The sequence below is a fragment of the Scomber japonicus genome, chromosome 11 (assembly GCF_027409825.1).
Source record: "Scomber japonicus isolate fScoJap1 chromosome 11, fScoJap1.pri, whole genome shotgun sequence".
Taxonomy (NCBI): Eukaryota; Metazoa; Chordata; class Actinopteri; order Scombriformes; family Scombridae; genus Scomber; species Scomber japonicus.
This window is the reverse complement of record NC_070588.1, coordinates 6274694-6289995: the sequence shown is the minus strand read 5'-3', so window position 1 is coordinate 6289995 and position 15302 is coordinate 6274694. Positions and strand designations below refer to the sequence as shown.

Sequence of the window (15302 nt, the reverse complement as noted above, 5' to 3'; positions counted from 1 at the left end):
AAACCAAACGATTGACCTCATAAATTAACACATGCAAATCCAGACTTACCAGAAAAGGTATTAAAACCCACCTGACCTGGGTGTTAAGCTCATCTACAGTAAGAGGTAAAAATGTTGACATATTAAAACAATCTGCAAGAATGAGATGGACCAGCTTGAGGGCAATCAGAAAAATGCTGAATATTTCCTGTAATATGTCTACAATTACAACAGAAACGTAAACATCCTGTTAAAGTTGATGGAAGTCTGTTGCAGAGATGCATCAGCTGCAAACATGAAAGCAACCTCTGAAATCTTTGTCAAACCTTACAAAAACCTACAATGGCTCAACAGTTTTGTTAGTTTGTGTGTGTGTTTAACATCACCTGGAGATTAATGTAACATTTTCCTCAGTGGGTGGAAACAGCTGTAAATATAGATCTTAAAAAGAAATCAGCAGCTATAACACCCGCTGCATTCAGGTGGCATTACCTAAAATTGTTGCTATTAATTTTGACATTTTAACATTTATAATATAACATCTCCATGTCTGCTCCTACTGTTAATAAGTGATGCCATTATTGCTTTCCTTTCCTAGCTGCAGCACAAGTAAACTAGTCTGATAATGACCCAAAAACCAAAAAAAACTAAAACACAATCTGCAGCTGAATGTGAATGAGTGGGTTTTCTGTTTAATTAGCTCATTTGCATCAGATTTATAATGACCTTGAGAGCCTTCGCAGCAGCTTTTATTATCCTCTACTAAATGATGCTAAGTTTTATTATGCTAATTTGTACCTTGTGTAAATCTGAGTTTTTTAGCTAATGGAAACACTGCCACCTAGTGGAGGTTCAGCACCACGACAGGAACGTTTAAACTACACACAGGTTCCTTTTTGCAACAATCACCAAAAATTAAAAACTTTATTTAAAAGAAAAATGTTTATGTAAAACATCATGATAATCAGATCTCAGATTTGTCAAACTCAAGTCCTTATTTCCTACTTCCCCTCTAAACTTTGATCCAGCCCGTTGAGGTCCTCACACTGTTTCCCCAACACTCCTTTATAAACCTCAAAGCGATGATTCAAGTCTTTCTGTGAGTGGATTTTATATTTGGTCCCAAATGCTCCATCAGTAAAGGCGCTACCGTAGAAGACACGACCGATCCGGGAGTGGACCAACGCCATGGCGCACATGACACAAGGTTCCCGGGTCACATAAAGGTCGTATCCTGTGCATATGTACGGCTGATTGCCTGTTTCTACATCAGGCGTGTTTTGGGAGGTATCTGAGGCTGGTGTAGGGATGGAGGTGGGGGTTGTGTATTGACAAACAGGGTATTTATCAAAGCTGTAACACCCACCACCTTGACTCCGAGCCACCAGATCGATGCAGACCATGACAGCGTGATGAAGCGGGTGATCGCCTCGGCAGTCATGGCCCACCGCGATAATCCTCTCCATCACCGGGTCGACCACCACTGCACCCACCGCCTCCATCCCTAACTCCTTACCCTGTTTGGCGGCAGTCAAAGCAGATGTCATGTACATCTGCATCCTTTCTTTCTGAGGGGAGCTGAACAGGTCTCCTCTGAGGGCCACGGTCACCTGTTTGTTCTCGTGAAACGACGTGGGCCAGTGTTTGCTCGCCAGCTCAAACTGGGGTCGGGTCAAAGGTGGGCGAGCGGGGACCTTAACCAGAAAAGGCTCACCTAATCCGTTGTGTTTAACTTCATTTGAAGGCAGCAGAGACTCCATGCTGACCTCCTTCATGTGTGGAGCTTCACTGACGAGGCACAGCAGGACCTCCAGAGGGTGCGAGCTGCTCTTCCCCTTGCAGGCTCGGACCCTCTTGATGTGCTGGAGGCCATTTAAGGGGTAAAGGCTATTCAGCTCCCGGACCAGCCGAGAAGTCTCTTTCTTGTTGACGATGGGTGCGGCGAAGGCCTCGATCAGCTCCACATCTTGCGACTGTTCATCTGATAGTACAGGATAGGCGACCCAAGATTCAATGTCGCAATCCGGACCTTTAAACCGCTTCGTTTGAGGCTCCTCCATCGTCTCTGCGTCCTCCTGTGAGATACGATTTCACACCCAAGTGAAACAAAGTTAATGAAGGACAGAGAATATAATGATAAAGCTTTCAAGTTGTGTCTAATACAACACTTTAAGACCTGAGATGTAGAGCTGCAACAATCACTCCATTAATCGATTAGTCGGTCGACAGAAATCTTGAGTTGCATCTTGGTCTTTAGGAAACAGTGATTGGCACCTTGCAGCATTTTAGGACATTTTATAGTTCAAACGATTAGTAAATGAATAATCAAACAGATTAATCGATAATGACAATAATCTTTTGTTGCAGCTCTACTGTGATGCTATTTGCATATTGTTGTATTTCCTTAATAGATATCAGCTGTCAGGTGTGACTTTGTGATCTTTAACAGACAAGGCTGATTATTTTTGTTAGTCAAAACATGAACGAACCAGTTGTGACCTCAAAGATAACTGAACTTTTAATAAGTCCTACACTTTAGTTGGTTAACCACAATAGGTCTGTGAATAACAATTATTTTCATTTATCAATTAATTTGTCAGTTGTTTTTGTTAGTCTTTAATTTTGTCTTTAAAGTGTCAGAAAATGGTAAAAATGTTTCCCAAGGAGACGTCCTCAAACATCCTGATTTATCCCAGTCAACAGTTCACAATCCAAAGACATTAAGTTCATCTGTGTAAACTAAAGTAGATATAAGTTGGTATGATGTTATATTCATTTGTGAAGCTGGGACCAGAGATTTTTGACAGTTTTGTTTCTTAAAAAATGGCCAAAAACAATTAATCGATCACCAAAAAAGCCATTTGTTTTCTGTCAACCGACTAATTGATTAATTGACTCGTTCTTGTAGCTCTAATTTTCAGTTTCTGATGGTATATCACCATAAACTTCAGTGCTGAGCCTCTTTGAAAGACACACTACATTGTTCTTATTACATTTGTGGTACAAATAAGATTTACCGAGCAAAGTGATTTATATTAAAGTGCAACAGGATAACTGACCTTTAAATACATCAACCACTAATAACTTCTCACATGAACATTTTGATAGAGATGTCTTAAATTTGGTTGTTAGAGTTGAGACCAAGACGTGCTGAAACCTTACAGTTAAAATAATAAACCTGTTGGTGCTCTCTGGTGGACACTTTCCAAATTACCTCAAACACACCTTTGGTATTTTTATACTTAAGCTTCTTATTCCTTATCTAACAACATGCACACAGATTTCAACCAGGCTCTTTTTAGGTAAAACCGTGAAGTAAACACTGCATACACCAGGTACAGTTGATAATATGTTTATATTTGTTATTACTGAAACAAGAAGCTGATAAATCATCCAAAAATCTGACTGGAATTAAGACAAAGTTCAAATTATTGATTACAGTCATTCAAACATTTGATGGTTACAGCGTCAGATAAAGAACCGTTCCTCTGTTATTATTAAGTAATCATATAATAAGTAATACTGAATATATTATTAATCCCTTAAATATATTCAGGAGATTTACACACAATCTCTTGTTACAGTATTTTATGTATGTGTAGCTACTACAGGTCCAGAGGTGCAGAAGGATCAACATTGATCCAATTATTGCTGCAAATGAGATCAGTCGATTATTTTCTCCATTAATTGTTCAGTCGTTTGAGCAGAAAATGGTGAAAAAATGTCGATTTCTATTTTGGTGGCGTCTTTAAATGTCTCGTTTTGTCCACAACCCGGAAATATTCAGGAGATATTCTTGTTGCAGTCTTTTATGTAGCCGCTCCAGATTCAGAGGTTTAAAGTGCAGAGGGATCAACACTGTCGATCAAGTGATTATTTTCTCCATTAATTGTTTAGTCATTTGGGCTATGAAATGTCCCAGGAGCCCAAAGTGACATCTTTAAATGTCTTATTTTGGCCACGACTTGAATATATTCAGTTTAATGTCATAGAGGACTAAAGGAATCAGAAAATAATTACATTTAAGAAGCTGGAAGCAGAGTATTGGGGCTTTTTGCCTTAAAGAAATGACTCAAAACAATTAATCGATTATCAAAATAGTTGGAAACCAATTGATTAATCGAGTAATTGTTGCAGCTCTGGATCCAATTAATTAAGACGTGCTGTAAGACCTCTTGTGGCAGTTGTCTCTATTCATCTCCGTCCTAGAATAAGCTTTGTCTTCATGACTTTGGGCACATGTCGAATGGTCAGCGACACTCTGGTTCCTCTGGTCAGCGTCTCCCCCAGCAGAGCACCGGTGGCGGCCAGGTTCACCACCTTCTCCGTCAGTGTGTCCTGGGTGCAGCCTTGGATGCCATGAAGGAGGCGCTGGTACATTTCATCCTGCAGTATCAGGAGACTGCGAGGCTGCACCAGCAGGGAGAGGAGGTAGCGGTCCTCTTCTGTCAGCGGGGCGTCCTTCCCACCACCTTCATCACCATCACCATCATCATCCATGCTGCTGATGGGTGTGTAGAAGTCCAGGAGTGTGTGAGAGCCCAAGCTGATAGTAGTGACAGTAGGGTGATACAAAGGCCCGTCCTCATGTGGCATAATCCCCTCTCCTTCTTTATACTCATTCACCAACACATGATTGGCAGTTTTCCCACTGAACGCACCTAAAGAGGAGATCTTCTCGCAGTACTTTTGAAGCCAGTCAGGCATCTTCTCCGCCAGCATGCCTTTCGGGTGTGGTAAGCCTCCCCAGTTTTGGAGCCTCCTGCCCGACAGCTGAGTCCACTTAGTCTTTGGAGACCTGTACACCTGCTGCAGAAGATACGCCTCCTCATCCTCTGTTATGAAATCTGGGATGTAATACACTGTCGGTGGGGCGTCACCTACGACAAACTGCTTCAACTCCTCCAAAATGCATGCTGGGTGATCCATGCCTCCTTCAGAAACATGAAATTCTTGTTAAAAGTGTTAAAAACCCCCACTAACGCTGACATCTATGACTATGACATTCGACTGGAAATCTCACTAAGACGTGTTAAGATTTGAATTTAAACGCACAGTATGTCTAAATGAGGAGCAAACACTTAAAACATATATATATAACCAGTCAGTCCTCAGAGGCATTTCCTTGTATGTTTGATAGCATTAGCAACATCTAGCTCCCTTTGAGCCATTTCTACACACTTTTAAACCTTCAATACATTACATACAGCACAGATTAAACTTCACACAGATTGTATGATCCAATACAAGTCCACTGACATACATTAAATGTGACCTGGTTTCCTCTTTTTTGCAGTTTTTGAGCCAGAAAAATCAGAAATGGTGAATTACACACATGGACATTATGGTGCATTTGAGGTGCGTATGAGAACTCAAACGCTGTGACATTTAGTGCTTTAAAAAAACCTTTCATTCAATTATTAACGCCCCACCCTTGCTTTAATACAGACTTTGGAATATTATAGTTATCTACTTTAAGAAAAAGAACAACTAAGCAGCTTTTTTAAGTGGATATTTGGTATAAATCCCTTAAGAAACCGTTTATTTAATGATGCCATACCATAAAATATACATGTCAGCATTATGTTAGTTTAAGAACAGAATATTATATTCTTCAAATGAAATGGATATAAGCATTTATAAAACAACTCCAACTATTGTTTTTTATTATTTATCCCATCGCTAGTGTGAGTGTTAATCAGAATCACGACACTTCTGGGACGCCAGTGAAGGCAGCACATCTAATTCCAACGTTATAGAAACAAAAAAACTAACAAACTCTGATTATTAAATGTATAAAAATGTGTACTTTACCTCTATAGACATCAAAAACTAAAATAAATATAATATAAATGATGTAAAATAGAGTACGGTGAGAAAAAAACACGACGATTAACCGCCAGAGTCCGTGGTTACTTCCTCTTGTACAGCTGACTAAAGTGTCCCCCAAAAGAGGACCCATGCTTTAATTTTCAGCTTGTTTAAAAAAAATAGTTTCTAACCTGATACGTTTGTTAAATAACACATGAAGTGGAACCTATTTTTATTATTATTACTGGAGGTGTCTTTTAGCAATTTAGTTGGACATTGATACTTAAACGTATGTCAGGAAGCACGGAGTTATTTACATGTGACACCGCCAGGCAAGTGTATCTCTCTCTCTGGTGGAAACAAAAACTTGAGTACATTTATGCTTTTATTTAGCAGCTTTTAAGTGCTTCACCATGCTGTTAATTATTGGGTTATTAGTGTGAAATCTAATATGATGCTGCTTTCATATTTGTCTCCTTTTTTATGTATTCTGTGAGTTTAAAATCTAATGGAAAACTGGAGCTGAGGTCACCCTGATTTATTAAGACTATTTTACCTCATAGTTCTTTAACTTAAGGCGCACTACTATGTTCCCTGCAAGAGTAAGAAATCTACAGAGTCTGCTACAGTTTAGACACAGACTTTGGTGCTCTGCCTCATGTGGAAAAGCCACCTCCAGCTCCAGACTGGTTTTGGGCATCGAGACCAGCTGTGATGACACTGGAGCTGCTGTGCTGGATGAGACAGGAGCGATACTGGGAGAGTCTCTGCACTGTCAGACACTAGTGCATCTGAGGTGGGTGTGATATTTATATTCATTCATTAGAGTCATTAAAACAACAGTAGGGAGCTTAAATGAACATTAAAGCATGTTTTTCTTGCTGTAATCATTCCTCCTGTTCATACTGACCATTAGAAGATCCCTTCATAATGCACTTACAATGTAAGAGATGGAGGACTAAATCCACAGTCCTTCTGTGCAAAAATAATGTATTTACAAGTTGATCTGAAGCTAATATGAAGCTTCAGTTTTGTCCAAATGAGTCAAATCATCATCATCTATGTTTCAACAGTGTTTTTAGTGCCAAAGTCTTTTTGTTACTATACTTCCACCACAGCTCAACAGAGGAAACACTAAGAGGAGAATTTGATGCTAAAAAGACTGTAAATGTGTCAGATATCACTTTATATTACTAACTCATACTGCTGAAGCTTAATAGAAGCTGATCATCTACTTTTAAATGACTGACTTATCCACTTGATAAGAATTAGCTATAAAGTTTTTCATATGATTTGATGTTGCAGGTGTGAGAGTGACTCTAAATAAGGCAGCGATTGCAGATGGTTTGACAGAGACTGAGAGAATATGTGAAATTGTAGTGAATATTTCAAGTTTATTTTATTTTTATATGTATTTCCAATGAATTTGCAAAGGAGGTTATATATGGGGAGGATAGGAGAAACAGGATCAACATCCTCATCAGTCTAACCTTAGTTAAGTAATAAGAGTGAAGATTGACTGTTGTTTTATGAACCATAAATAATTGTGAACATCGCCTTTAAGGTCATTTCTACTGTTTAGGCATGCATTTTGATGTTTTCCTTCCTCTTTCTGCTGCAGGACTGGTGGCATCATCCCCATGGTGGCTCAGCAGCTCCACAGGGAACACATAGAGCGCGTAGTCCAGGAGGCTTTGGACCGGAGCAGTGTTCTCCCGAGCCAGCTGTCGGCCGTGGCAACCACAGTGAAGCCGGGCCTCGGCCTCAGCTTGGGCATCGGCCTCGAGTTCAGTCAGAAGTTTGTAAGGTTGCACAACAAGCCCTTCATCCCCATCCACCACATGGAGGCCCACGCCCTTACTGTCAGGATGCTGCAGCCCGTCGCCTTCCCCTTCCTCGTCCTGCTCATTTCTGGAGGTCACTCACTTCTCGCTGTGGCTCGAGGGGTCGACGACTTTCTGCTTCTGGGTCAAAGCCTTGATGAAGCTCCTGGGGACTCGCTGGATAAAGTAAATTTATTTGTTGCTGTTCATGATGTTCAGTTTGTGATTATAAACTAAAGACATGCTGTTTTTGTTTTTTTGTGTGTGTGTGTGTGATTTGCAGGTGGCGAGACGTTTGTCCCTCATCAAACACCCGCTGTGCTCCACGCTGAGCGGAGGACGAGCAATAGAGCTTCTGGCAAAGGATGGAGACAGGGCGAGGTTTCCTTTTAGGACTCCTATGGGACAAATGTATGATTGCTGCTTCTCTTTCGCTGGACTACGGAACAATATCACAATGACGATAAAGAAACAAGAGGCAGAAGAAGGTATGAGGACAACACAACGAGCAGCTTAACCCTTTAATTTGTGAATCCACTGTTGAAAACATTTCCCCCTTCACCTTTTATTTAGATTAATAGTTAGATGCATGACCAGGGAAGAGAAACTCACATTGAATAGAGCTTTCTTTCACTATAGACATTTGTCACATACTAAACATATTTAAAGACATATAAAAATATCCTACTTCCACTAATAATGTGAGTGTGTGACATGTTTTTACACACAAAACGTTCAATGACTTCCTTAAAAATCCCTTAAAAATGAAATCTACTCCTTCTCACTCTATGAATCTATGAAAACGTTATTATTTATATTTCCAAAAAAATTATTAAAACAGTAAACAGAAGAAATCAGACATTTCCAAAAGCTTTCACAAAGAAAAAACAAGCAGATAATTAAACACATTTCTGAGTAAATATGGACTTTAACTGCTTCTCTCCAGTATTGTTACCAGTTTAGGAGCCAGTGGTTTATATAAATGAGATTATTCCTATAAAAACTTGTAACATTTCTTCCTTCCCTCTGCAGGTATAGAGCAGGGGACGTTGTTGTCTTGTGTGAACGACATTGCAGCCGCCACGCAGCACAGCGTCGCCGCTCATCTAGCAAAGCGGACACATCGCGCCATCTTGTTCTGTAAGGAGAACGGCCTGCTGCCTTCACACAGTCCCACTCTGGTGAGATACAGTAGCTTCTCTTTTTATTTCTATTCTATTAAATCTATTAAAAATACGTTTTAATAACCACTATAGAGCTGTTGTGATGATTGAAGTATTGTTTCAGATATTTTTAAAGCATCAAATCTTATGAAAATAGACTAAAACCAACAATGAAAGTATTATCTGTGACTGACATACATTTTTTTATTTTTTTATTTTGCACAATAATAAGACAAAAAAGCAAAAGAGATAACAACAAAAGAAAGGTGCAAGGTAGCGTCAAGAAACCCAAAAAGGGCTTATTCAGGGCCTCTACTTATATTATGCAGAATTCACAAGTTACATTAAAAACACTATTTAATAACATAAATGATTCCTCTGTACTCCATTTTAGATCTTTAAGATTTTAAGATCTTTAATTATATCCAAAAGTTATCTCAAGGCACTTTACACATAGACACATACACTTTAATTCAATTTAAAGAGACACAACATTCACACATGAGCAACACTTAGAGACAGCAGCAATGAAAAACTCCTTTTTTAAACATGAAACTATATATTTATCACCTGTTTGAGAACATAGTGGATATAAATTTAAGTCTGAAGTTTTCATTGTTTTCCCAGGTGCTGTCTGGAGGGGTTGCAAGTAATCAGTACATCCGTAAAGCCATCTCCATCATCACCGAGACGACGGGCCTCCAGCTGATTTGTCCTCCTGCTAAATTCTGCACTGACAATGGAGTGATGATTGCATGGTGTGTATCTCAATGTAATGATCAGTAAAACAAGCTTTGAGGCAGATTTTGTTAATTATTTGTGTTTTATTTGTTTAATCAGGAACGGCGTCGAGCGTCTGAGAGAAGGGAAGGGGATCCTGCCTCCAGATGTGGACGTAAGCTACGAGCCAAAGTGAGTCAACACCTGATATTTCAATAGAGAGTCGATTAAGACACCAAATCAAACTTTTATCAACATCAGCTGATATAAACGTTTTGTTTCAGGGCGCCGCTGGGTGTGAACATGATGGAGGAGGTGAAGGCAGCAGCGATCAGGTTACCGTCCGTCAGGCTGAAGGTCTCCAACTGACAAAAAGTGTTAATCATTCATAGATTTATCCAGATTAATAGTATATACTGTGTATATGGTTGATAATAATGTATAAAGAATATTACACAGATATTTATTAATAAATTTGTTTTTCTACAAAGTAAATCTCTGTTTTTTCTTTGCTACACTGAACAATTAAGTCTCAATTTTTAATGTCACTAACAGATTGAGTGAAGTCGCTGCTGTTACTCACAATAATCAAAATGCTTGTAATCTTTTTTAATCGCAAACTACAGGTGTGTGACCCAGATACTAACAGTCTCAACCCTTCTGCTTGTTTAACACTGTTACACCGCAGCCGAGGGGGGAAACCCGTGGTCCACCAGCAACAAGGAGGTTCAGCCATTTTTAAGGTTTTATTTAACCCTCCTGTTCTCCTCGGGTCAGTTTTGACCTAAGTTTATCATGACTAAACTTTGACATATATCAGTCTGTAATAATCCATCAACATATTTCCCTCTGATCTTATATTAGTTAAAATATTATCATAATATCTTCTTTTGTAACTGAAAAGTTATTTATAATTTCATTTAAATGAGAACATAATTTCTAAAAAAAAAAAAAAAAAAAAAATTGTAAAAATGTCTAAAACAGGATTTTAACAGGATTGGAACAGTAGGTAGGGTTGTTGGTTCGACTCCCAGATCGACATGTCAACCTTCACAATGGTGCACATCTGCCCCTTCGATAGCTCAGTTGGTAGAGCGGAGGACTGTAGAGGAATAACAGTAGACATCCTTAGGTCGCTGGTTCAAATCCGGCTCGAAGGAGGTGATGTTTTGGGGCAACTGTGTGGTTGAGAAGATAGATTGAATAAACTAAACAGTAGTAGGGTTGTTGGCTCGACTCCCAGATCCTCATGTCGACCTTCACAATGGTGCCACAAAAAACACTGTACCTCTTCAGTTGTTTTTGGGGTAACTGTGGTTGAGGAGGTAGACTGAATAAACCAAACAGCAGTAGAGTTGTTGGTTCGACTCCCAGCTCCTCATGTCCACCTTCACAATGGTGCCACAAAGAGACTGTACCTCTTCATTTGCTCAAATGTCTGTTCTGCGGCCTTTGGTCTTCTGTGATCACTGATATGGTTTTTAGCACAGTCAAAATCAACACTTGTAGGGTTGTTGGTTCGACTCCCAGATATATTAATTTATGATAATTTTTGTAGAGTGCACCTCTGCCCCTTCGATAGCTCAGTTGGTAGAGCGGAGGACTGTAGAGGATTAACAGTAGACATCCTTAGGTCGCTGGTTCAAATCCGGCTCGAAGGAGGTGATGTTTTGGGGCAACTGTGGTTGATGAGGTAAACTGAATAAACCAAACAGGTAGGTAGGGTTGTTGGTTCGACTCCCAGCTCCTCATGTCGACCTTCACAATGGTGCCACAAAAAACACTGTACCTCTTCAGTTGGTCAAACATCTGTTCTGCGGCCTTTGGTCTTCTTTGATCACTTTTATGGTTTTTAGCACAGTCAAAATCAACAGTAGGTAGGGTTGTTGGTTCGACTCCCAGCTCCTCATGTCAACCTTCACAAAAGTGCACATCTGTCCCTTCGATAGCTCAGTTGGTAGAGCGGAGGACTGTAGAGGATTAACAGTAGACATCCTTAGGTCGCTGGTTCAAATCCGGCTCGAAGGAGGTGATGTTTTGGGGCAACTGTGGTTGATGAGGTAAACTGAATAAACCAAACAGGTAGGTAGGGTTGTTGGTTCGACTCCCAGCTCCTCATGTCGACCTTCACAATGGTGCCACAAAAAACACTGTACCTCTTCAGTTGGTCAAACATCTGTTCTGCGGCCTTTGGTCTTCTTTGATCACTTTTATGGTTTTTAGCACAGTCAAAATCAACAGTAGGTAGGGTTGTTGGTTCGACTCCCAGCTCCTCATGTCGACCTTCACAATGGTAACACAAAAAACACTGTACCTCTTCAGTTGTTTAAAAGTCTCTTCTGCTACCTTCATAATCAACATCCTTAGGTCGCTGGTTCAAATCCGGTGATGTTTTGGGGCAACTATGATTGAGGAGGTTGACTGAATAAGCCAAACAGTAGGTAGGGTTGTTGGTTCGACTCCCAGCTCATCATCTCAACCTTCACAAATGTGCACATCTGCCCCTTCGATAGCTCAGTTGGTAGAGCGGAGGACTGTAGAGGTATCACAGTAGACATCCTTAGGTCGCTGGTTCAAATCCGGCTCGAAGGAGGTGATGTTTTGGGGAGGTAGACTGAACAAACAGTAAAAATAAGAAACAAAAAGGAACTACAACTAAACTGAACTTCCCTACTCAGAAGAAATGACAAACAAAAAGACAAATCACTAATCGAACTTCCTAATGTGACCAAAAACAGAGAAAAGGAAACTGAGATAAATAAAAACTACAGTGACATTTCTACAAAAAGGCGTTTCAGACTGTAAACTGCCCTTTTTTTTTTGACTTGTCACAGTAGGAAAAGCACAGGTGTCACTGATAACGTTAACAATGGGGCCGTTATATTCAAGTGTCCCAGTAAGTCGGACAATGAGCCTGAAACTGAAGCAGCTGAATAGAGTTTAGACATTATTAATCATATTATTTGTGCCTTTGATATGTTAAAATGTCACAAAAAGGCGTGTAATTTCCTTCCTTTCCATAAAAGAACATGTTCATTTTGATTTATAGACACAGTATTTCAATTGAATATCTAGCGTTATAAATCTTTTTAAACCTATATGACAGTTTTTCTATAGTATTATGGCTCCTTTATGCCATGAATGCACTTTAAACTGATTTTACAACCTATTCACGTTGTATTTGCTGAATGAAAGTGGGAAACTTGTATTTACTTTATTTATTTCCATTCACAAGTCCAATGTAGGAAATGAAACCAAGGTTTTACTGCATCCTCTAATACAAATGTGACTTAAACATGTTAATTATTTTCGTGTTATAATGAGAAACATTTCTTGTTATTAGGCTACTAGACACTAATTATTCTGTTATAACAAAAAATGTTTATCTTATTATATAACAACACTCTCATTATTCCACCAAACAAATCTCATTAACAACTCATAGACATCTGAAATGTGACTCTGACCACACACTGGTTTCATCTTTAACAATGTGTTGTATTTTAAAAGCTTGTTATATTATCCATTGTGTCAAATCTTGCCATATTTCATTATTAGATTCTGTATTTTTTAATGAAGGAGAAGATTTAAGGATTTTTAAAGTGGTATTTGTACTTTATTTGGTGGGGGAACAAAAAGAAAATACAATATCAGACAAACATTATTGTTCCAAGCAGAGTATTTCGGTTTGTCTTAACGCACGTTTGGATGGGAAGAAATGTGTTTGCTGGCATTCATGGCAGGAAGAGGAAGAGGAAGAGGAAGAGGAAGAGGAAGAGGAAGGAGAGACAAGCAGAAAACACACCTGCTTTAAATGAATACTAGGTGGAAAAACTCATAATATACACCTACAGAAAAATATGACAAAAAAACAAAATACAACAAATGACACAATCTGAACTCGTTTACATGAATTTGACATTTTTTTTGTTTTAAAGTCTCTTGTGAAATAAATACAAACTGCTTCTATTGCAAGTGTTACCGCTGAAAAAATACATTCAGGAGTACAATCTGTCAGTGACCAGCAGTCAAGAGGACACCCGTGTGCATGTAGAGATCATATTTATACATTCAGAGACACATCTTTAGAATATATATATATATATTTTTTTTTTATAATAATAATCTTCTGACATCTTTTACAAAAACTCACAAATCTACTAACAGTGAGAGTTAAACCGAAAATACAACGAGGAACAGTGAACTAAACTAAACTAACACAAGCTGATACAATCTATTAATATCCTGTGATGTGATTTACAGAAACGCGGATATTGTATCATTTATTTAACGGTATATTGGGGTCAGTGACAAATAAGGTGCTCCTGAAACTGTCAAATGGTGTAACCACTATCTAAGATTATGCTAAACAAGTTGATTTAGTGTTTTATTGAGAATTTAGCTTTTTTTAAAGCAAGTTTAACCCTCACATATTGTTCAGTTTTATTCCCTTTAGGATTAGTCATTACAACAAATATTTAACAAATGTATTTTCCATCCATAAATGTCTTACCAGTCATTCATTCACAATCACACTTCATTATCATCTAATGTTAATTAATTGAAAGACTGACCCAGCTGCACAAAAAACATATAATTTTGAGATTTATCCTTTTTTGTACATTCTGGTTCATTTAAGAAAAGTCATACAATTTCAGGCTTAACAAAAATCATTAAGGGTGTTATCATTGATTTCAAATGTCAAAATGGGTCAAATTGATTGAAAGTTTGAAGTTTGATTGAAGTTTTTATGGTTACACCACTTGGACATTTTTTTTTTAAAGCAGAAATTTGATGCTGCGTCCACAAAAAAAAAAAAAAATGTGTGCAAGTTATTCTTACGTTTATTTTCATATTTTAACCTCTTTAAAATTTGACTAAACCACATGGACACAAAAAAAAACCTGTCACTGACCCTTTGATAAGACGCTCGCACACACACATACACACACATACACACTCACACACTCACACATTGCATTATTCTTATTCTTATTATTCTTATTCTTATAGAGGCGAGGAGGAGATATACAGCCTGAAAGCACACGAGCACACTGATAAGATCACTGCTGCGACAGAGAAAACACAAGTTCAGCCCAGTAAGTTTAGAAGTATGTATGGTCGCTATGGTAACGTTGACCAGTTTAAAGCGGCAGGTCTACAGCAGGCTGTCCAGGCTCTTCTCCACCCGCTCCTTGTCATCGGGGCCGTCTGGCGGACTGTACTTGTCGTTGTATTGCTGCAGGATGGTGACGACGTCGTGGTGGCCGAAGTGCACCGCCTCCTCCATCGGAGTGTTGCCCCATCTGTGACGGAGCACACCGTGTGACGGGTCAGTGATAAATAAGGGTCGGCAAGATGAGCAAAAAAAAAATATTGTCTTAAAAGCAGCATCAGGTTTGTTGGTTTTAAGGAATTTGAAATGACATTAGCAGTAGAGCTGGGCGATATGGACAAAATCAAGTATCACGATATATTTGTATTGCAACAATAATGTAGAGATGACTCTTGATGCTTTCACAAAATATTTAGTAATGCAGCGTTTAAAACCAGGAAAACTCTGATGACATATCACAATATTACGATATCCAAAATCTAAGACGATACCTAGTCTCATATCACGATAGATACAGTATAATATTGATATATTGCCCAGCCCTAATTTGCAGACTTTTTTTTTTTTTACCCAAAGTAAGACTGAATGCTCCTGAAATTGTCAAATGGTGTAACCACAAATGAATCATAAATATTAAATATTTTATCCACCAACAGTGTATTTAAGTGGACTTATACTAATAATTACTTG

The 15302-nt window shown here is 38.8% G+C and overlaps 4 protein-coding genes and 4 non-coding genes across 10 annotated transcripts in view; 5 read left to right on the top strand and 3 right to left on the bottom strand.

Moving 5' to 3' along the window:
- Window positions 1–890: 890 nt before the first annotated feature.
- Window positions 891–5895, bottom strand: adat3 (adenosine deaminase tRNA specific 3). Its single transcript, XM_053328858.1, has 2 exons — window positions 5794–5895; window positions 891–2054 (listed from the first exon to the last, which is right to left on the bottom strand). The coding sequence occupies exons 1-2, from the start codon at window positions 5803–5805 to the stop codon at window positions 981–983; spliced, it is 1086 nt and encodes a 361-aa protein (XP_053184833.1). The 5' UTR covers window positions 5806–5895; the 3' UTR covers window positions 891–980.
- On the bottom strand, window positions 3226–5864 carry alkbh6 (alkB homolog 6). Of its 2 annotated transcripts, none has more exons than XM_053328859.1 (2): window positions 5794–5864; window positions 3226–4913 (listed from the first exon to the last, which is right to left on the bottom strand). In XM_053328859.1, the coding sequence occupies exon 2, from the start codon at window positions 4906–4908 to the stop codon at window positions 4174–4176; it is 735 nt and encodes a 244-aa protein (XP_053184834.1). In that variant the 5' UTR covers window positions 4909–4913; window positions 5794–5864; the 3' UTR covers window positions 3226–4173. The 2 variants fall into 2 exon arrangements, with proteins under 2 accessions (XP_053184834.1, XP_053184835.1); XM_053328860.1 differs by having other exon boundaries at window positions 3226–4910; window positions 5794–5855.
- A 414-nt stretch (window positions 5896–6309) lies between the features above and the next one.
- On the top strand, window positions 6310–9896 carry osgepl1 (O-sialoglycoprotein endopeptidase-like 1). Its single transcript, XM_053328855.1, has 7 exons — window positions 6310–6586; window positions 7412–7799; window positions 7897–8101; window positions 8646–8794; window positions 9404–9534; window positions 9617–9688; window positions 9781–9896. Exons 1-7 carry the CDS (start codon window positions 6378–6380, stop codon window positions 9863–9865), a joined length of 1239 nt encoding a protein of 412 aa, XP_053184830.1. The 5' UTR covers window positions 6310–6377; the 3' UTR covers window positions 9866–9896.
- A 671-nt stretch (window positions 9897–10567) lies between these two features.
- trnay-gua (transfer RNA tyrosine (anticodon GUA)) lies at window positions 10568–10656 on the top strand. Its single transcript is given in 2 exon segments — window positions 10568–10604; window positions 10621–10656. It is a non-coding gene; the product is annotated as a tRNA-Tyr (tRNA).
- Window positions 10657–11068: 412 nt separating this feature from the next.
- Window positions 11069–11157, top strand: trnay-gua (transfer RNA tyrosine (anticodon GUA)). Its single transcript is given in 2 exon segments — window positions 11069–11105; window positions 11122–11157. It is a non-coding gene; the product is annotated as a tRNA-Tyr (tRNA).
- A 278-nt stretch (window positions 11158–11435) lies between these two features.
- trnay-gua (transfer RNA tyrosine (anticodon GUA)) lies at window positions 11436–11524 on the top strand. The gene is given in 2 exon segments: window positions 11436–11472; window positions 11489–11524. It is a non-coding gene; the product is annotated as a tRNA-Tyr (tRNA).
- Window positions 11525–11999: 475 nt separating this feature from the next.
- trnay-gua (transfer RNA tyrosine (anticodon GUA)) lies at window positions 12000–12088 on the top strand. The gene is given in 2 exon segments: window positions 12000–12036; window positions 12053–12088. It is a non-coding gene; the product is annotated as a tRNA-Tyr (tRNA).
- A 2239-nt stretch (window positions 12089–14327) lies between these two features.
- The window catches only part of glsb (glutaminase b), a 65768-nt gene continuing 64793 nt past the window's right edge, over window positions 14328–15302 (bottom strand). Inside the window, exon 18 of one of the 2 annotated variants that reach the window (XM_053328850.1) lies at window positions 14328–14802. In XM_053328850.1, coding sequence (XP_053184825.1) covers window positions 14655–14802 — 148 coding nt within the window. In that variant the 3' untranslated portion in view covers window positions 14328–14654. The remainder of the gene's footprint in view (window positions 14803–15302) is intronic. The other variant, XR_008321949.1, reaches the window with a different exon arrangement.

Bases quoted from the DNA above. Each gene is read 5' to 3' on its own strand.
- alkbh6 (XM_053328859.1), bottom strand. From the start codon at position 4,908: ATGGATCACCCAGCATGCATTTTGGAGGAGTTGAAGCAGTTTGTCGTA.
- osgepl1 (XM_053328855.1), top strand. From the start codon at position 6,378: ATGTTCCCTGCAAGAGTAAGAAATCTACAGAGTCTGCTACAGTTTAGA. The intron at 7,800-7,896 runs GTAAATTTATTT...TGTGATTTGCAG, and splicing joins CTGGGGACTCGCTGGATAAA to GTGGCGAGACGTTTGTCCCT. The intron at 9,535-9,616 runs GTGTGTATCTCA...TTGTTTAATCAG, and splicing joins AATGGAGTGATGATTGCATG to GAACGGCGTCGAGCGTCTGA.